This window comes from Lepisosteus platostomus, chromosome 3 (genome assembly GCF_059453375.1).
Source record: "Lepisosteus platostomus isolate fLepPlt1 chromosome 3, fLepPlt1.hap1, whole genome shotgun sequence".
Lineage (NCBI taxonomy): Eukaryota > Metazoa > Chordata > Actinopteri > Semionotiformes > Lepisosteidae > Lepisosteus > Lepisosteus platostomus.
In genome coordinates, this window is record NC_142613.1 from 42,666,034 (window position 1) to 42,686,924 (window position 20,891).

The window sequence follows — 20,891 nt, forward strand, 5'->3', positions numbered from 1 at the left end:
TAATGTGCCAGGGTCAGCTGAAAGTGTAAGTTTGAATGTTGGCCTCTTAAAAACCATGAGTTCTGGGAGCCTGCTTACTTTGCTTAGGAGAAGGCACTGTCCCTTCATTGGTTAGTGGGAGAAGGAAGGTCAACATGGAATGATGGACTGGTTGGAAAGATGATTTATTCCATTGAGTGTTAAGCCTAGTGCAAATCAGGGAGCAAACACAGAAAAGAAGCAATATATCCCGTTTTTAAAGAAATCAATGCCTTTTATGCCAAATGTTCATTGGAGGATGAACTATGTTACCTCAGTGATGTAATTTGTTCTGTCATTTTGTATGTCAATGTTATGTCATTTGGCATGTAAGGAAAGCATGGAATTAAGTATTTCACTCTACTTAGGTACATATGACAAAAAACTTGAAGTTGAACTTCAGACGCCATGTGGCAAAGACCAATTAACAGGCACATCCTTGTCCAGGCTTCAGGAGAGGAATGGGACAGAATCAGAAAAGACAGTATCTGCAACCTGGAGCAAACCTTGCCTTGTAGATGTACAGTATAGCTTATACCTGTATTTATTCCAACTGTGGCCTTACATATTACTGTCTTGTGTCTTTCATAGTAGAGTAGACCATCTATTGATAAACCTTTAACAAAAAATGTTCATCAGCATAATTTATTTACTTACATCATGTCTGTTCAAGGGTGTCACAGTGGCTAGCATTGCTGCCTTATAACACTGAAATCCTTGGTTTAATTCCAGACCTAGGGTGCCATTGGCATAGAGTTTGTATGTTCTCCCCATGTTCATGTGTTTTTCCTCTGGGTTCTCCAGTTTCATCACATAGTCGAAGGACATACTGGTCGGTTATTTGGCTTCTGGGAAAACTGGCCCTGGTGTGAGTGTGTGTGTCTCTGTTTGTGTCTGTATGTGCCTTGTGATGGACTGGTGTTCCCTCCAGTGTGTACCCTGGCCTTGTGCTTTTGCCTGTAGGTACACACTCCTGCTTCCACTTGACCCTGAATTGGAAAAAGTAGTTAGAAAATAGATTGATGGATAAATGATAATATTCTTTTGGTGCCAAAACAGTATCAAAGTAATCTAGAGATTAGTCCAAGAATGTAAAAAAGTACAATAAATTGGACAACGTTTTAATTCTCAATGCTTCATGTATTCAGAATTACAAAAACGTTGTAGTTTTGATTAAATGTTATTTAATTTACATGTTTCCCACAAATCGTGTATTTCTAATAATGGCAAAAGATACAAAACTTGATCATGGGTAACTGAGCTTCAGCAATAATGTTGTAAGTTTAAGATGACAAGGGCTACCATATCTGAACATTGAAAACAGAGGACAGTCGATTGAAGGGAGGTTGGCTGGTGATATTTGTACCACTGTATTGATCTCTTCAGAACGAAAACTGAACGGGGCTAGACAAGTCTACGACTGTAATAAATCAACAAACAGACGCTCCCTCGAACGTTCATCTCTCTTTATCCCCAATAACCATTTCGAATCGATAACCTCTGAGGCAAAAGAATAAGGAAAAATCCCGGACCGTTTAAGACTAAAAATGAGGATATGTTACGTATGGTAACAGTATATAAACATCATAATACGTGTTTTACATTTATAAAACGTTTAGGCAATAAACAAATCATGATATTTGTTCTTGCGTCCAAACGTACCAGTTTGTAAAACCCACCCTTTCCATTTTCACTGATGTAAGTTTTTTTGTACAGTCCTCTCCAATAACATTAGTATATCTTATATCACCAGTAGAGTTTCTAAAAACTAAAAAAAATCACAAAGAATCCCCCTCGCGCGCTACAATTAGATCAGTCCAAACTTGTAAAAATAACTGTTTCTAGGAGTTGTCTTTTATTGAGTAATGGCGGCTTTTTGACGTTCGAAGTGCTCGTGCACGGTGAATTTACTACTTTGAACTTTAAAACAATTACATAAAGAAAACAAGTAAACCGGCGTATTTTTACGTGGGTTTGTATTAGTGATTTCGAATGCATTTTCTAGGTCACGTGTTAGGGCTTGGATAGATAATAAGAGGAGACCACTTTAGATGTTGGCGGGCTGTGAGGTCAGTCCATTTGACAGTGCACGGAAACGGTGAGTATGTGTGGTTTATATTCACATTTTAACAACACAACTTAAAGTCCTAGCGACTGCACACTGATAGACAAAATCAGTTTAAGAAAAGGAGAAATATACTGAGGTAGGTGCAGTTTTGGCTACAAATCCAGACGTTGAATTTCTAATTTTAATCAGACGCTGTGGATTTTGTATGCCGAAAAGGTAATCCGCGTTGATGCATCTTTGATAATCAAAGCTCACTGCACCCTGACCGTTAGTTTGTGGAGTTTCCGTGGCTTTAACTTTTTAATGTGCACTTATCGCTGGCGTGAACCACTCCCAGCTAATCCTCTTTCGCTCTAGACCTCAACATCCGTAGGAAACAAGAACATTAATTTTAAAATATTGAATGTTTGAAGATACAACGAAGAAACGCCCGAATGAAACTGAAATATATTTGTGAAAACAGTGGTAAATGAGAATGAGACAAGGTATGAGGCATAAATTACAAGGACTAAAAGGAAATGCGTTGTGTGTAGAAATGTTGAGTGTATTTTACTGATTTACATATTAAAGGCCAAGATATTATCACATTAAAGTTTACATGATCCGCGTATTTACTCTTGCGATATCTGGGCCAATTGCAACGAACTGATCCAGCGTATTTACTGTAGATGAGCTGATTGTTAATACGCAGCTCCGTACACTAAATTAATCCCAATTACAACACATTGTCAGTTTCCCAGCTCCGTACTAAAAAAAAATCCTTAATTAAAATGAGCCATAAGTAGCAGCTGCTGTCCTCTACAAGATATTTAAATGCAGGGCCAAATTAGTACAATTGCTGTAGGCCAAGTAGTACCGTACTAAAGAGAACACTGGCTCGCATGGGTAAGCTACGAATGTAGGAATGGCAGCAGAAACTTAAGCTGTTTGTTTCTGAAATATGATATTACCGTGAGACGGACACAGTAATTTTGTGAAATTTATTATAATATTCAACTAAAATTGCCTTCAACTGCAATACATTTACATTTCATGTTTTCCTCATGAAGTAAGATGTCATCAGTATTAGATGTTCTAATGCACTTAGAGCCTGCAGTTCGCAACAGAGAGATCTGGGCGATATAGAGAGAAATGTTGTGCGAAAGAGGCAAGCTGCAATCTAGGCAAATGCATATACGTAAACTGAATGTGACTGATTAAGCGTGTTCTGTCGCATCTTGGACTCATTTGAGTATTTACTGTGAAGGAACTCCATACACGTGGTTCTTATAGGGCATCATGGGTATTGAGGAACAGATATACAGTGGTTTCAATATGTTGTTTTGTGGTAAACTGAAAGAATATATAAAAGAGAGATCCCTTGGATCTCAGCTGAGGCTTCATCACTTAATCTTTGGCAAAAGTTTGGGTCATTATCAAATCTGTGGAGACCCAGCTACTCCGAATGGTAAAGATCCACAGACCTAAACTGGAAGATACTCAGATTAAGGGCAACAAATATAGCACATGAAAGTGCCTGAGGTTTACTTTTACAGTGTTTATACACATAACTGTAGCCTAAGTCTAACATAAAAACACTACATGTGTTCTCTTAAGCATCTCAAGTGTCTCATTATGTTCTCTGTCATTTTTCAGTGGAGTCAAAGCCACTATGATATGTCACATGATCAGATTCAGTCCCAAAAGCAGCTGTGCTTGGTTCCTGGCACCTTAAAATTGGTAGGATAGGTTGAGTAGGTTGTGTGTCCTCATCTGGAGTATTTTAGTTTACATTTATTTTAGGTTAATTTTAATTAAAGCTGAAAGTTTATGATTTGTATATATATATGACAGAGTAATAAATGTTAATCACTGCCCATATAGTAGCTTGCTAGTACCAATTTTTTTTAAAATTGTCAGTTTCTTTTCTTTATGCTTTTATTTGGCTGACCCTTTTGTCCAAAGTGATTTATAATGAGGTGAAAAGTTACACCTCCTTAAGATTTTATGGTTAACATTTGATCTTTACCCAGTCCTCAAGAAGTGCAAATAGTAGATAAAACAAACCACATTGGAGTGTATACAAATTCTTCGTTATTTAGAACAAAAGGTCTGTGTGGAAAAACTGCATGCTTATTTCTACCATCTCAGTTAAGATTCTACACATCGTCAGGTTCATCAAAATGTGCAAATGGTTAGTTGATACTCAGGAAGTGATTCCACATATATATTAAATCTGAAAGTCTCAATTTGATCTTAAATACTCAGGTTTGTGGTAAAATCGTGTCCAGAACAAAAGAAATGTGACCCTTTGGAGAGTGGTAAGCAGCTACAGTTCTCCCCTGGGAAGGGTTTAAAGCAATTTCCAAACAATATGAAGTCCATCATACCATGGTAAGAAAGATAATCTACAAATGGACGTAATTCAAGACCATTGCCTGTCTACCCAGGAGTGGCTGTCCTACCACATTCTTTTCAAGATCTGACTGTTTAGTGCTCCTAGAAGTCTTAGAAAACTCCGAGTATTTGAGTCCATGATCAGGAAAAGATTGAATAAGAATGACTAATAAAAACTAGAAGGAAAACCTTCCTCTCTAAGAAGAACATTTCTACACCATTTAAGTTTTCAAAGCAGCACATTGGAACAAGACTTCTGGAACATTGTTCTCTGGACAAACAAGTCAAAAGTGGAGTTTAGTGAAAACCAAATGCTGCCTTTGACCAGAGGAACCTGGGGGGTGATGGTTTGTCTGCTTTCCTGTCACAGGACCAGGACACCTTTATCAGTGAATCTACCATGAGTTCCATACTATACCAGAATAGCCTAGAGGAAAATGTAAGGCTCTCTGTCCGACAGCTACAACTAAACCGAAAGTGGATCATGTGAAAGGGCCACACAGGAAATGTTTATTATGGGTTATTGCTGCTAAATGGGGTGCCACAATTTCTGTATGTTTCTGTATGTATATTTCTGTATTCAATTTCTTGAATGCTGGTGAGCACTTTTTCCACACAAAGATGGAGTGCTGTCTGTTTTTTAAAAAACATAATACATACATAACAAAGTACAATTTTTGTGTTTTGTCCAGTAAGTTTATTTTTTCTACTATTGGGACTAATTGAAGGTTAAATGTCTAAATATGTTACATCCACTTCAGATTTTATGGTTTATTTTTTCACCACAATGTACCTTGTACCCATTTATATACTTTTGTACTGAAGTAACTTGGGTAAATAACTTTGCTCAAGGGTACCACAGCAGTGTGTGACCTGGGATATGAATCTTTGGCTAATAACCTAATGATTGCTGATATGATAGCGTGGGATGCCTGCAGGCATTTTTGGGATTATCAAAACTCTAAGCAAGCAGCATATAAGGAGCATGTGTAGGTCAGTTTACAGGTTTGTGGTTAACAAGAGAAACCTGTTTTTACATAATAACAATGTCAAACTAGTGTGAGACCTTTCTTTGTAATATAGAAAACATGAACTGCTTGTACATGTGTTCTAATTCTGGACCTTTTATATCAAGATGTTGATTATTAATGATATAATGAAAGTACTTATTTTCTACTCGCTGTCTGTAGTGTGGTTTGTAAATCATCAGAAAATCTAAAACTATTAGAGTACTTTTTTATACATGAGTGAGTATTTTAAGCTTGCAGGTTTTTAGTTGAATGCTATAGTGATCCATTGGTAAATGTTCTAAACCTTCATCCTAAGTATTTTTTTAATTTTGAGGTTATTTAATTGCTGATTAAAGTGTAAACGCCAGCGAGTAATATTATACTTGAAGATGAAGCATATTTTGTGTGATGTGTTTTTGTTTAGAATTGCATGTGATGTTAACTTTTGACAAAATGTTTGTTTTTGTTTTTTACAGAGATGCAGAAGCACAAATATCTTCTGTAAAATCCTTTGGCTGTGTGGATTCTGCATTTTCTTCACAATGTATTCAATTCCTGGACTTCCAGCACCTGGCTCAAACATTACTGTTCATATTACAAGGGTCAATCTAAACCCACTTTGTGTTTTGGTGGAGCTATGGGGTAGCTTTGATCAAGAAAGTAAGTTAGAATATCAGCGAATGAGAGCAGACATTCAGTTTCCGAAGGAAAGGTTTAGTGGAGTAGAAGGAAATCCAGGAGATCTGTGTCTGGTACAAATACTTGAAACATGGTACAGAGCTAGAATAGTCACCAGACATGGGAAAGATTATGATGTGTTCCTTATTGATGAAGGAAAGACACTTGCTGTTAATTTTTATAATTTGGCCTGGGGTCAAAAAGACTTATTTCTCTTGCCACCTGAGGTGGAATTCTGTGTTCTTGCAAATATTTTACCTCTTTCACCAGAGAATAAATGGTCTCCAGTGGCTTTAGAGTTTCTTAGCTCTCTGCGTGGTAGAAGATTTGAAGGATATGTCCAAGATGTGCTGATACCCCATAGAACTTTCCTCCTTGACATCCCTAGTATATCCAAACAGATGTATGAAATGGGATTTGCCAAGAAGTTGTCCAGTGAAATGTTTAAATTCTTTGTTGAAAGATCATTGAAGTCGCTTACTGGGGCAGTCGCCATCCCAGAAAATAAGCTGTTTTCATCTGATAAAGGAAAAGACCAAACAGAGAGCACTGCTCCCCACAGAGCAGAGCTTATTCAAAGCACACAGGTTTACTTCTATCCACAAATCCAAGCAGAAACAGTGGAGACTGTTATCATTACAGAGTTAGTGCATCCTTCACGTTTGTTTTGCCAGTTGAGAGTTTTTTCTCAAGAGTTAAAGAGAATGACGGAGCAGATAACACAGCATTATGAAGGGAGGTCAGGTATAGAGAAGATCAAATCTGAAGCATTAGGCTCTGCTTGTGCTGCAAGAGGCAGCGATGGCAAATGGTATCGGTCAGTATTGCAGCAAGTCTTTCCGTGCAAGAATGTTGTGGAGGTGTTGCATGTAGATTATGGGATTAAAGAATGTGTTCCTATTGGTAGCCTTAGGTCATTAGCCCCCGAGTTCTTCAGAATGCCTGTTGTTACTTATGCGTGTTCAATGCTGGGCATAAGTGATCAAGGTGCTGGATGGTCAACTTCTCAGGTTAAATATCTGAAATCCTTACTTCTCAACCAGGTTGTCATTGCAAAATTTGAATATCAGAACTATTCAGAAGGTGTCTATTATGTGACCCTCTATGGAGATGAAAACATGAATATAAATAACTTGTTTGGAATGAGAGAGAAGTGTTTGTTAGAAGTGCAGAAATCACCTGGTGAATATGCCATTTGTAAAACAGTATCTCCAAAATCTCTAGCATCACTGGGAAAAAGAGGTCAAGGTGATTGTCTAGTCCCCAAAACTCTTGTAGAAGGAAGACAGGCAAAGTCAGCAGCAGGAAAATTGAAACTAAATGCTTCTTGTGAAGCAGTTGTAGAATTTGTAGTTGACCCCTCTGAATTCTGGATTCGTAAACATGAGTATAGTGTTGAATTTGACCAACTGATGAACAGCATTAGTAACCTTTATGACAATGCACCCGAAATGGAAGGGATTGTCAGAACTCCTACAGTTGGACTTTACTGTGTTGCCAAGTCAAAGGACAGTTCATTTTATAGGGCTGTTGTTAATGAAGTCCTTGGACAGCAGGTGAAGGTGTATTTTGTGGATTATGGAAACACAGAAATTGTGGATTGGCACAACCTTAAAGTTCTTCCTTCAAAATACCAGGAGCTACCTGCTTTAGCACTGAAGTGTTGCCTGTCTGGCATTTATCCTAAGGACGATAATTGGAGTCGAAATGCAATTATTTTCTTTACAAAAGCAGTTGCAGATAAGGTACTTGAAGTCTGTGTGTCAGCAAAACTCCCAGACAGATATGCTGTCCATTTAACATCTGCATTAGCTGATGGAGAGCAAAGTATAAATAAATTACTGTGCAGTGCTGGTTATGCTGAGTGTCGGGATTTTAAGAAACCTGTCTCCAAACAAGGAAGGGTGCCTCTTCCTGGACCCAAAGTGCAATGTTCAACAGAGAAGAATTCACATTTGGATGCAGCAAAAGACTATTCTTGTCCTTTGTCCAGCAGCATTCCTGCAGTAGGTTCTGAAACTAAGCCCGTCTTCAAAGAACACCTTTTTCCAATTGGAAGTTCTGTAGGGGTAAAAGTATCACATATTGAAAGTCCAAATGATTTTTGGTGCCAGATCTACAAAAACCTATCAAGTCTTAATTTAATGATGCGAGACATTCAGAGTCACTGTTCTACTTCTCCTGAACTTTACCAGCCATCTGAAACTGCCTGTATAGCTCGGTGCCCTGAAAATGGATTATGGTACAGAGCATTAGTAATCAAAAAACATTCTTCACTAGAAGTTGATGTTTTGTACATAGATTATGGCAAAATGGAGAGGGTTTTCATAAAAGACCTACGAGCTATAAATCCATTGTTTCTTCAGATGGAAGGTCAGGCTTTTCGATGCAGTTTATACAACTTGATTCAAGCTTTTGGCCATGATCCTTTGAACTGGAGTGATGCTGCAAAATCTGAGTTTCAGGACTTTGTAGATATTGCAGACTCTACTGGTTTGGATTTGAAATGTACCATTTATGCAGTTATGTATGATTCCAGCAAAGTGGTATTCAACGTGGTAGATCTTGAAACACCATTTCAGAGTGTTTGCAGCTTGCTAGTTCAGAAGGGTTTAGCCCAGCGTGCACCTCTGAAAAAAGCCCCCCAGCCACCATTCCATCTAGATACCTATTACTATTCTTCACACAATATTAAAATTGGAGGCGAAGAGGAAGTCTTTGTTACATATGTGAAAACTGTTGGCAATTTTTACTGTCATCTTGGAAAAAATTTTGACATAGTGGAGCAGCTGGCGGAAAAAGTAAACTATCTATGTCAACAGTTGGAGTGCACAGGTTGTCCCCAAACATTTGGTACAGTGTGCTTTGCAAAGTACAGTGATGGAAAATGGTACAGAGGACAGATTAAATCTTACATCCCAACAATACAGGTGTACTTTGTTGATTACGGTGATACACAAGAAGTAGACAAATCTGACCTACTTCCAATTCCTATTGAAGCTAGTGAACTTATGTCTGTCCCAGTCCAAGCTGTTGCATGTGGCCTTTCAGATATTGCAGCAGATGTACCAGATTATGTTAATGTCTGGTTTGAGAATGTTGTCATCGGCAATAGTTTCAGAGCTGTAGTAGTGTCAAAAGAGCCATGTGGAAAACTCATGGTTGACCTCTATGATGGAAAAATGCAACTGAATTCAAAGCTTAAAGAAACATTTCCTGGAGAGACTTCCACTAAAGAAAACATTTCTTTGGAAGCACATGGTACCAGTTTAAGAAAGAGAGCGGATTCATTCTCCAAGAATTCAAGAACCATCAAGACTAGGGATACCTGTGAAGTTAGATCAATGCAACAGATGAGCAGTGATAATAGTGGAAGTGCAAAAGTTATACGTTCTCAGTCCCGTGATGAGGGCATCCAGCAAGAGCAGCAAAATAAAGTGAAACAGTTCTGTAGTGTTGCAGTTCAGTGGGCACCTGAAATAAATGATGGAACATCTGAAAACAAATATAAGGACCAGATTTGTCCATTGACATTGGAGTGCAGTAATGCCCCTCCTGTGGAATCTGTGGAAAGTAAAGGTAAACATGGAAAGGACTCTCATGCACCTTTTGGTTCAAGAGAAAATGTTGTACAAAAGATTAAATCTTTGCCTCTACCTAAGTTTCAGGACCTTCCTTCAAAATGTATAAAACCTGGCCTGGTATGTGAAGTATATGTGTCACATTCCAATAGCCCTTCTAGCTTCTTTGTCCAGTTGACAAAAGAGGAAGAGGAAATATATTTGATTGTAGAAAAACTAAACCGAGATCTGCCAGCCATTTCATGTGTTGATATTGACAAACTGCAACCAGATGATTTAGTGTGCGCAGAATTTCCTGATGATAATTCTTGGTATCGTGCAGTTGTAAAAAATACATATGGAAATGGCACACTGGATGTAGAATTTATAGATTTTGGCAACACGGCAACCATTTCTTCTTCAAATATCCGTTGGCTTGATAAATCCTTCTTGAAAGTCCCTAGGCTCAGTGTTCACTGCTTGCTAAGTGGAGTGCAAAGTGCTATTTCCAAACCAGAGTGGCCACAGATCGCTTTGATGCACTTCAAAGAAGCTATTGGTGAAAGTGAAGGAGGTAAAAAATTAACTTGCAATTTCATAAAGCAGTCAGGATCACTTTGGGAAGTCTCTCTTCAGGACCAGAGTACCTTGTTAGCAGATTATTTAATAGAGCATGGTTCTGCAGTGAGTTGGGATAGTGGTGTTTTAAAGGATCCTGATAGCCAACCAAAGCCTTCAGGAGGGACCATTTCAGGAAAGTCTTTTCTTCCCAGAAAGCCAGCAGATGATCCCAGCACAGAAATATTGCCATCACGGTATAAAAGTTGTGACATTTCAGAGGGGCAGACATTAGAGGTCTTTGCATCTTCTCTGGTAAGCCCTGAATACTTCTGGTGTCAGTTTGCAGATTCAGATAGCCTTCAAATTATCGCTGAATTAGCTGATGAAACGGGAAACTCTGTGGACGCAAGTGCTAAATTTATAGAGGATCTCTTTCCTGGAAGCCCATGTCTGGCACTGTTTAAAGACGATGAGCATTGGTATCGTGCTGAAGTGAAATCGAAAACCCAAGATGTCCTCTCTATACGGTTTGTGGATTATGGAAATGAAGTTGAAGTAGACCATGATTCAGTGAGACCAGTACCTTCTGAGCTGCTGGAAATTCCTACACAAGCGTTTTTATGCTTGTTGGAAGGCTTTGATCATTCTTGTGGTTCTTGGGATATTGGTGCCATAGATAAATTCTATGAGCTTCTTGCAGATCAGCCTCTGGAAGTCACCATTTTGAATTGTGAAAAGCCTGAAATTGACAAACCTTCTTTATTTAATGTTAAAGTTCAGTGCAATGGGCAATTAATAACTGATGTGATGAGGAATTACTGGAAAGGCTTTGTTGCTGGTAGTGATGATGAAATGGTGGACTTGGAACAGGAGCTCCCACAATTGGAGTCAACTGAAATACTTCAACATGAAGATGTCATTGAACTCAAGTTAGCAGTCCAGAGAACTGTAACAGATTTTTTAAGTCTTCAGGGAGAGGTTGAAATGAATGCTGAGCAGAGTATAAGTCCTACTAATATTCCTGATGAATGCTATTTAAAATATAAAACACAAGTCATAACTGAATTGCAAGAAGTGGAAGAAATCACTGAAGGAGCCTTGCAACAACCAAACGTTCAGCTTAATTTTCAGTATGAACAAAATCTTGAAAGTGGTGAACAAAAATGTGTTGAACTTGCATGTCAAATTTCTGCATCGGGACACCAAGAGACTGTTTTTGATGAAGTGCTTGAATCCAGAACACCGACTTCAACAAATGGTGAACCTGAAAGAGGTCAATGTCTGCTTAAAGAAAGTAATGAAAAAAATGAAGTATTAACAAACATGGTGGAGGATGCAACTGATAACGCGTGTTTGAAAATGGAGCAGATGATGTACGATGTGGATGCAGATGCAGACCTTAAGCTTGTTGCCTCGTGTGACCCAACTGTAGAATTGTCTGAAAATGGAACCATCATTGTAAACAAACCTCTGCAAGATCTTCCATATAACTGTCCACTAGAAAACAATCCAGATAACCTTACGGAAGGCTTGGATCAACATAATGCAGGAGTACCATCTTCACAAGAAGAAAATGGACGGGAAAATGCAGCTAAATTAGGTCTTGGAGATTTTAAAGATTTGGCAATGGCTGCTTGTAGCATAGAACTTGTAGAAGATGTTAAAACATTCTATGCAAAAAATCAAAATCGCAAGCCCTTGGAAACCTTGAGCGCATCCTCCCTTACAGAATGCCCCAGTTATAAGATGGGTGAACCAGCTGATGAAAGCTTTGATGAGCTTTTGGATTCCCAAGAAGATCTTTGCTTTGATGAACAGGTAGAGGGCAGTGACATCTATGAGGAGGTTTTCAAACAATGTCTAACAGACCCCTTGTCTGCAAACCCTACTGATTTGAAAGAGGCAGAAGATTTCCCCACTGAGATGGAGGTCCACAGGGCGCAAAATGTGGAGCCAAAAACTGAACCAGGTTAGTCAAAAGGTTCCACTAAAAGCTTAATGTGAATCTGCTTTTGGAAAAACGCATAACTGCAGAAGGTTTATACATCATCCTTTAAGCCAATATAAAAATGTCTCATTATTAACAGGGGTTTATGTTGATCATTAAAGGGGACAAATACGGTCATTTAATTCCTTCAGAAGAGGGGCTGTTTATTAGCCAACCATCTTAGATTTTACTGGGGAAAAAAGAGGTGTTGGGTCCAGTGAATTATTATTTTCAAAGAAACAAGTAGAGGTTATTTCCATGTTGAACATTTAGAAAGCATTTCTGCTATGCAGCCTTCTTTACCAGAAATCAGCTCTCCATTTTCTCCTTGCAGCAGGTGTCTTTGCAAAATCTGTCAACGCTTAATAGCAGACATTTGTGGTAAATGATAGAAATGAGAGTACCTTGTGATGTAGTTGGAAAAATAAATACTCGGCTGCATCTCTGGTAGGGTCGAAAAGAAATCGGCAACCTGAGATTCAACTGAAGAAATCACTCAAAAAAATGAGCTTTCAAGAAAAGAAATACTAGGAATACCTAACTCCTCTGAAAACTTAACATATTAACACTATTTTGATTTTTTTTTTCTGACTTCATCTCAGCCTAACCCTTTATGTCGTGGTTAAGAATGATAAATGTGAAATTTATGGACTAAGTTATAAATTTTGCAAAACATGTTTTAAGTCTCCCCTATAGGAGTCTGCAAAAATCCAGCAAGATTTTTTGAGGGATTGAATTCTTATGTGTTTTAGTCATGATTTTTGTAATGGCGTCTGTGAGGAAAAAAGACTAGTGCTTTCCTACCTAGTGTCCTGCAGTGAGGTGTAGTCCTTCCAGTGCCACTTGATTGGAGCAGAACACAGTTATGATTTTACATTTGGGTATTTTGTTCATTTGTTAAGATGACATTTAAGACTACCAGAACTTAACTAAGTTGCATTTTCCATAAATTTGTTGTTTATGAAATGCAACATTGATTACACTTTTCAACTTAGTATATTGTTCTTAAAAGCAAAAGTGGTTGTGCAGAACAACTCTAAGCACTTTGTTTCCTGTACTTAATTTGAAGTGGTTTTAATCATTCATTTCTAGGTTTTACTCAACTGGAAGGAGAACTTTCTATTGGCTCAAACTGTGTTGTGTGGTCCTATGTGTATAACACTTGGTGCAAAGCAATAATTCTGAAGATCTATGTTGACAGGATAAAGGTATGTAACACCAAACACTAAATCTAATGAAGCACTTTAAAAGGTCTATGCATGTTTGAAGTAGATAAGTGTTTTGTTTCCTAATCTCATTTTACAGTGGGAAAATTTAGAAACTGGAATAATGACGTTTCTGGGAGTCATATTTGAAACAAGGAGGATGTTTTAGACTTTTGCTACTCTATGAAATGGTTATCTGATTTCTGCTTGCTACTAAATGCTGGCTCTTCCCTATTAAAAGTTTTTTGTCTTGCCACGTTAATTTTAATCTGCAACTTGACTTGGCGTTTCATGATATTTCAGAAAAGCATTTAAGCATTATTCAATTATAAATTCTATTTTTTATTAATGTCTAATTACTACATGATGTGGAAGAATGTACTAGAAATAAGATTTTTGGATTTAAGCAAAGATGTGGGATTAAAAGAAACCTATACAAATAAATGAGAGCTCTTCATTATCAGGCTTAAGAATTGAAATATTTAGCTGCTTTTTATTTTTAAGAGATTATATATTTTCTTAAATGTAAAACTATTGTTTATCATACAGGTGTTGCTTTTGGAATCTAATGCAGAAGCTATAGTGGACTTGCAAAATATCTGGAAAAACATTCCTGAAGGAATAGTTCATCATGCTGAGGTTGGTAGAAAGCTTATGATCTTTAATGTTAAAAGTTGTATTTGTTTTTACATGAGGTGTACTCAATTCCTGAGAGGTTATAAAAGAAATTAAGGGCGTTTAAAAGCTTTCCACTGACATGGGGAGAATGCAGTTGTTCATCTAGTTGTACTTAAATCCACATCCACAGGGGAACAGATCTAGTGGGATTATATGAAAAACTATTTGCAATAACTTCTCAAAAGGATCTCAACCTGGTTCTTGATGGACCTATAGGCGGCACTCTTCTGCAGATGAATTTCCATATCAGTTAGCATAACTTTGGTGTAAGAAATGCCATCTTTCAGATGAAACATTAAACCAAAGTTCTGCCTACTTGCTCATTAAAGATCTTGTAAATATTGTTGAATGAGTAGGAGTGCTAACCTGGATGTCCTAGCCTAATTCCAGTCTGGGCTTAGACAATGTGGTTTCCTAAATTTCTCTCAATTACTGAAGGGATGTCTCGCTGGAATGTAGTTGGGGCTGGTGGTGCATATTGGCTGCCAGGCATCACCCAGGCGGGTACTGTACTGTGGCATATGAAATGATTGCACTTCTATATGTGATGCATCTTATGATAGATGCTATTTAAATGCACACATATGTTGTTGGGGAAGGTGCATATGTAAAAGTTTATCCTGTGAAGCTGCAATGATTTGGGTCATATTTATTCCGTAAAGAGTATTTATTGAAAATGTGTAGGCCGCTTAGTCTAATTTATAATCTACCATTAACTTGTTTCTGCATGTGATCAAGTAGGGTGTTGCTTTTTTGTTTTTTAAATATACAGCCAGTAAAGGTTTCAAGTGCTGAAGTGGATCTCGTTTCTTCAGAATATGCTGCCAAACAAGGTAAGCTTGTGACGGGATGGACGGGATCAAACAACTACGGTGCTTGATTGCCGAGTTTTTTTTTCACTCCATTTCAGACCTTAATGTTTTAATTGAACCAGTTAAGTGTGCAAGCATAATCGGCTGTTTTAAAGGTTGTAAGCATGTGACAATTGAAAGGTGACCCTTTTTTACCCCCCTGACCTAGGATTTCCATTTAAGTAGATGGTTTTTCTCTTGTTGTAAAGGCTTATCAATTGTGTGAAAGTAGGACACAGAATCTAAACTCTTATTATTCTTCTATTTTTATTTATGAATAGAATTACATCTGAAGGTGAGCACATTACTGTTTGTGGGTCAGAAGGCTGAAGATTGTATGCATTCCTATAACTTGGCCATTTTCTTTGTATTTTAGATGTGTCTTTACAAGATGATGAAAAGATTGACAGTGGAATTGATGCTACTACAACAATACCTTCTTTCTGCATTGAAGAACAACAATTGGTAGCCTTTTAAACTTGCAAATGGCTAAATTAGTTTACGTCACAAATATTTAATCTGCTTTTATTAAATATTTTTAGCAATTATTTTCTTGAAATTTTCCTTTCCTTCAGGTTTTCTGACCGAAGAGTAAAGTTGTAATTATATAAGTACCTTATGTACGCCTTTCCTTACAAAGTACTTGTTACCTGAATATTGGAGTTATATTCTGTAGTCTTGAGCTATTATTATACTGAATGTTATGCTGGCAACAAGTGATGGACTAAAATGTTTCCATCCAGGCTGACTCTCAGGCAGTCACTGCCGGTGTTGAATCGGGGAAAGTGCCTGGTAAGTGCTTGTATAGATATTATGTTGTTGTCTTGTACCCTATGCGTGTCCTTTGCAACTTATGGTCAATGGAGTAAATTATTATTTTTGTGGGCTTTCCCCACAAAGATGGAGTGGTACCTCTCTCAGGCAGTATACAGTAAATACTTTTGAAGCTCATCTGAATTTAGAAAACTATAGTAATGCTTTAAACTTTTACTTTCTCTTGAACATGTGAGTGTGCAGCTCAGCTTTTATGTTTTGATTTTCAATTAAATTCTTTCATAATTTGAAGTATAATCATGTGAAATATCTCCGTATTGAGCACTGGAATTACTGATCCGTTATTATGAATAAAGAGTGCCGATACAAAATGTAGGTCCTTTGGTCATAATCCAACAGATGGTAGCTCTGCACCCTAGGCTTCGCCGCTAAGTACATACTGTACATCAAATATCTGAGCCCGTGGTTCCTGTTGTACTGAGCAGGATTACTACTGTAACAATGCATCACCAGTAGGACTTTTCCCTGTGGACATATTCAGAATCGTCAGAGGACACAAGTCGAAACCATGGGGAAGTAGATTTTAAACTGAAAAAATTAGGTGCCAGAGGTATGTGAGAATTGTTGCAAGCTATGTAGCCATTTTAAATCTGTTACTTTGGCATTCTTCGAGAAACAATTGAATGAGATCCTTGGATCAGTTAACTGCTGACAAAATAGACTATATTGGCTAAATGACCTTCTCACCTTTGTAACAGATCTTGGGTCTGTAACCTGGTGCAAAATGTGCATTGCAAATGTAAAGTAAAGCATATTAATTCCAGTGGTGGCTACACAGGTGGAGTCCTATGACTGATGTTAAAGATCCTGCAATCTGCATAATCAGTAATTAGCCACAACCTGTCCTATAATACAAATTATTTACAGAAGGGCATACATTTTTCTTTTTTTTTTTTTGCTTATTGGAAGATTACAGTGTAATCAGTAAGATAAACCTAAAGTGAGATAGTCCTGTTATTTAAGTTGGGAATTTTGTGACTTTCATTTAAAATGTTAAAAAATTAACTGTAAACTCATTCTCAGTTCTCATTATGTAATGAGAGGATGTTCTTCACTATTAGCTGCTTCCATAATTCCTGCTTTGGAAAAATCTTTGCTTGGGGATTCTAGCTGTCACCTTGTCAATTTGTTTGCCTGCTCAACAATGTGCTCCACCTACCAAAATAGGAGATTGAAATCTTTTTGTTTTTGGAGAACCATTTTACTTCATCATTGAGGTAAAATGTCATCTCTGAAAATGTAAATAGACATGGAGGGTGCCAGTCTGCTGCTGCTCCCTATGTAACAGTTAAAACGTTTGCTTGCACCAAGCCTTTGTTTGCATGAAAGGGGGAGCCAAACCTTGTCCCGGAAAGCTACAGTCTTGCAGCTTTAAAACCCAATTCCTAAACAATTGGAACAATCTCATTTTGGTCACTGAAATGGTTGATTGATCCCTAGGTGATTTAATCAATAAACTCCTCAAAGTTCATGTTCAAAATCATTACAAAAGGGTTTTAGTCATTTATTTAAAAAAGCCTAGCATGGGTCTCGACAATCTTAACAACTTTCAGCCCATCTCCAACTTACCCTTTCTCTCTAAAATTCTAGAACGTGCTGTCATACTTCAGTTACGTAACCACCTCATGACAAACAACCTTTTCGAATCCTTCCGTCAACTTCACAGCACAGAAACTGCCCTGGTCAAAGTCACCACTGCCCTCAAATGGTTTAAATCTTACCTCACTGATCTCTGTCACTTTGTTTCTCTCAATGGGTACAGGTCTGAAATTGGTCTTGTCAAGTCTGGTGTCCCCCAGGGCTCAATACTGGGCCCCTTGCTCTTCAGCATTTACGTGTTCCCACTTGGTCAGCTTTTAAGATCACATGGCCTCAGCTTTCATTTTTACGCTGACGATACTCAAATATACATCCATACCAAACCTGACACTGATGTGGCTGTCTCTACTCTATCTAATTGCATCTCTGACATAAAAATGTGGATGACTCAAAACTTCCTTCATCTTAACTGCGACAAGACTGAAGTCATGCTTATTGGTACCCCCCATCAACTTCGTAAAGCCAGTCCTGTAACCCTATCTGTAGATAGCTCTGTACTTGAGCTTCAATCTAAATTGAAAAACCTTGGGGTCATATTCGATTCTGGCTTAACATTTGACCCACATGTGCAGCATACTGTCAAAACATATTTTTTTCACCTTAGAAATATCGCAAGACTACGCCCTATGCTATCATTAACTGTGGCTGAAAAGCTAATCAACATATTTGTATTGTCTCGAATTGACTATTGCAATGCTCTACTCGCTGGGGTATCTAAATCTACCCCGAACAAACCGCAGTATGTCCAAAATTCAGCAGCCAGAATCCTGACCAGGTCTAGTGCAAGTGAGCACATTACTCCTGTCCTGGAGTCCTTGCACTGGCTTCCGGTCAAATTCCGCGTGGACTTTAAAATCCTCATGCTCACCTATAAGGCTCTATGTGGCTTGGCACCTCAATACCGGTCTGAACTATTATTGCCCTACCCCCCACCTCGCAACCTCCGCTCTTCAAATTCTGCCATCCTTACTGTCCCCCAAGCCCGTCTACATTGTATGGGTGACAGGGCCTTCTCCTGTTATGCCCCCCAAGCTCTGGAACTCTTTGCCCAAGGATATCAGAGAGTCACCTTCTCTAAACTCCTTCAAATCCAGACTCAAAACCTTCAGAAAAGCCTTTTCTTAACTGGTTCCATTCTTCACCCCTCTACTCTTCTTAGTACCACCTTCCACGGTCTCCTATATTGTTATTGTTGTAATTGTCTTATCTTGTGTATTCTTCTTATTTATTGTTATTGTCATCCTGTAAAGCGCTTTGAGAAGCCACATTAAAGGCGCTATATAAAATAGTTGATTATTATTATTCCTTAAGTATTATTATCCATGAAGCTAAAGGACACAGCTCTTAGGTAATCGGCTGTATACATTGTCATGTTTTGCTCTCATCATTTGGTTTCTCATTCTTCCTACAACTATGGGGCACCAACATTAGCTCTTTTGCTGAACCTGACAAACAGCACTGCTAGTGTTAGCAAGCGTCGGAAAACTACTACAATGTGGTATAAGTGCTCAGTGCTATTTTAATTGTATGTGCACGTGCATGCTGATGTTGGTCGTTGAGATTTTCTGTGGTTCCTATGAGATGATGACTTGTAGGTGGTACTTGGATGCTTTGGTTTGATCAGGGGTGGTACTTGGTCCAAAAACTGAGAACCACTGCTGTAATATTTCTACAATTTGAACCTTGAGGTAAGATTAGATTTTAAAGGGTAAACTTTAAAATGCTAGGAAAACATAAAACTCTTATTGGACCTTTTGTATTTTTGAACATCTGACATGGAATTATATTAAACATTGATCTAGTTTGCTTTAAAAATAGAGTATAAAATCTCACGTGACTTTTCTGATTGTTTTTCTCTCGGAAGATGTGGAGCTAGATAAAGTGACCGCTGTTGGGAAGCCTGACTTAGAAGTCAATGAAGAAACATCTGCAGATGAAATGACCACATTTGACACGAAAATGGAATTTCCTCTTAAAACGTCAGAGCAGATAGTGGAAGAGGGGGTGAACAACGAAGAAAAACATGAAGATTTGGATCCAAAGTAGATTTTCTTATAAATTAGCCTTTAAAACCTATCCTGAAACATCTATCACCTTCTTTTCTGTGGTTTTAGTTAGGTATAATGAACTGTAATGTTGAAAAGCACAAATCTGTATTTTGCCACTGGTCTCAGATTCTCTCTCTCTCTTCAATGAATGAAACTTGTCAATCTACAAATTTGGGGAACATGCTATATTTTAAAAGTTTTTCTTGGGGACCTCTATACAAACTGATTACAAAGTAAGTTTACACTGACAAAATAATTCAGCATTTTTTCCACCAAAGTTGAGATGCTTTGTCAGACACATTATTAATGTCAACTGTTAATGTTGGACTTGGCTTTCATTTTGAGTCAGCATATTCATGCATTTAGATTAGTGATTAAAGTGTAATATTCAATATCCTTAACGTACAACTTGTACATAAAAGGCTACAGTATCTTGTCTAGTAGTTGTTTCCTGAGCATAGAAGATGTAATACTCTGTACAGAATGAGAACAGAACTCATACAAAATAAGTCTGTTTTTTTGCAAAGCTTGATTTAATGTTTAAATTTGTCAGCTGTGTATTGCATAAGAGTTTTTCTTGGGTTATTTGTTAAAATATATGTAGCTTTTTTCCACAAATTTGTTAGAAAATAGTGTTAAAACAGAAAATACCACTGGTTTAAATTTTGATTTGGTTATGTATTTGTTGTAGAAGCAAAACATGATGTAGACGGGGATTGCGGGTAATGAAAACCGCGTTCGCAACTTTAAAGTCTATGGTATTTAAATTTACTTTAAACGAACATGCCTTGAAATGTTTTTGTAAATACCATTGGAGTGAGAACATCTGTCTGATTACACCCTACAATCGTTGTCATTTTTTAAAATAAATTCATAGAATAACTGAATATTTAGTATTTGGTTGCTCAGTAAGCATTCAATTGATATGAAAAAACATTTTCTCTGAAATGTTAAAACATTGCACATCTAAGTTGTCATAACATTTGTGAGAAATTTTGCATTCAAAATGCTCTTGGCTATTAGAAACTAACATTTAAGTGAAAGTATCAATCCCTTTTTGTATCATCTATTGCCTCTAAATTCTTATGTTATAATGGATACAAATGGTTTTCTTTGCTTTGAGTATAAAATTTAATTCTACAGTGCTCATGGAAAGTAGCCTTTTGTTCAAGAGTCTATAGCAGAAATTGCTTATTTGGATAGAACTGTCACTGCATGTAAGCACATTGAATGACTGTTGCTTTCTTCTGTGTGCTGTTTCATTTGTACCATGTACATGCATGGTTTCCAGTGTTAATTTTTTTGCTGACGTTGAAGCCAAAACTGAATTGTCATGCTCTTGACAAAAGTTTTCTTATTTATAGTCAAGCCAAATAAAAAGCAGAGATTGGAAAGTAGTTGTCAGTCTTTTATCATGT

The 20,891-nt window shown here is 37.6% G+C and overlaps 1 protein-coding gene across 1 annotated transcript; it reads left to right on the forward strand.

Moving 5' to 3' along the window:
- The first annotated feature begins 1,810 nt into the window (after positions 1 to 1,810).
- On the forward strand, positions 1,811 to 20,867 carry tdrd6a (tudor domain containing 6a). Its single transcript, XM_088625656.1, has 8 exons — positions 1,811 to 2,116; positions 5,949 to 12,240; positions 13,351 to 13,466; positions 14,013 to 14,102; positions 14,914 to 14,974; positions 15,369 to 15,458; positions 15,731 to 15,784; positions 19,290 to 20,867. Exons 2-8 carry the CDS (start codon positions 6,015 to 6,017, stop codon positions 19,469 to 19,471), a joined length of 6,819 nt encoding a protein of 2,272 aa, XP_088481782.1. The 5' UTR covers positions 1,811 to 2,116; positions 5,949 to 6,014; the 3' UTR covers positions 19,472 to 20,867.
- Positions 20,868 to 20,891: the final 24 nt, after the last annotated feature.

What these genes read in the sequence shown, in the direction of transcription:
- tdrd6a (XM_088625656.1), top strand. Translation starts at nt 6,015, where the DNA reads ATGTATTCAATTCCTGGACTTCCAGCACCTGGCTCAAACATTACTGTT. An exon ending in TCTATGTTGACAGGATAAAG is followed by an intron (nt 13,467 to 14,012) that starts GTATGTAACACC and finishes TTTATCATACAG; the next exon opens with GTGTTGCTTTTGGAATCTAA. An exon ending in TGAATCGGGGAAAGTGCCTG is followed by an intron (nt 15,785 to 19,289) that starts GTAAGTGCTTGT and finishes TTCTCTCGGAAG; the next exon opens with ATGTGGAGCTAGATAAAGTG.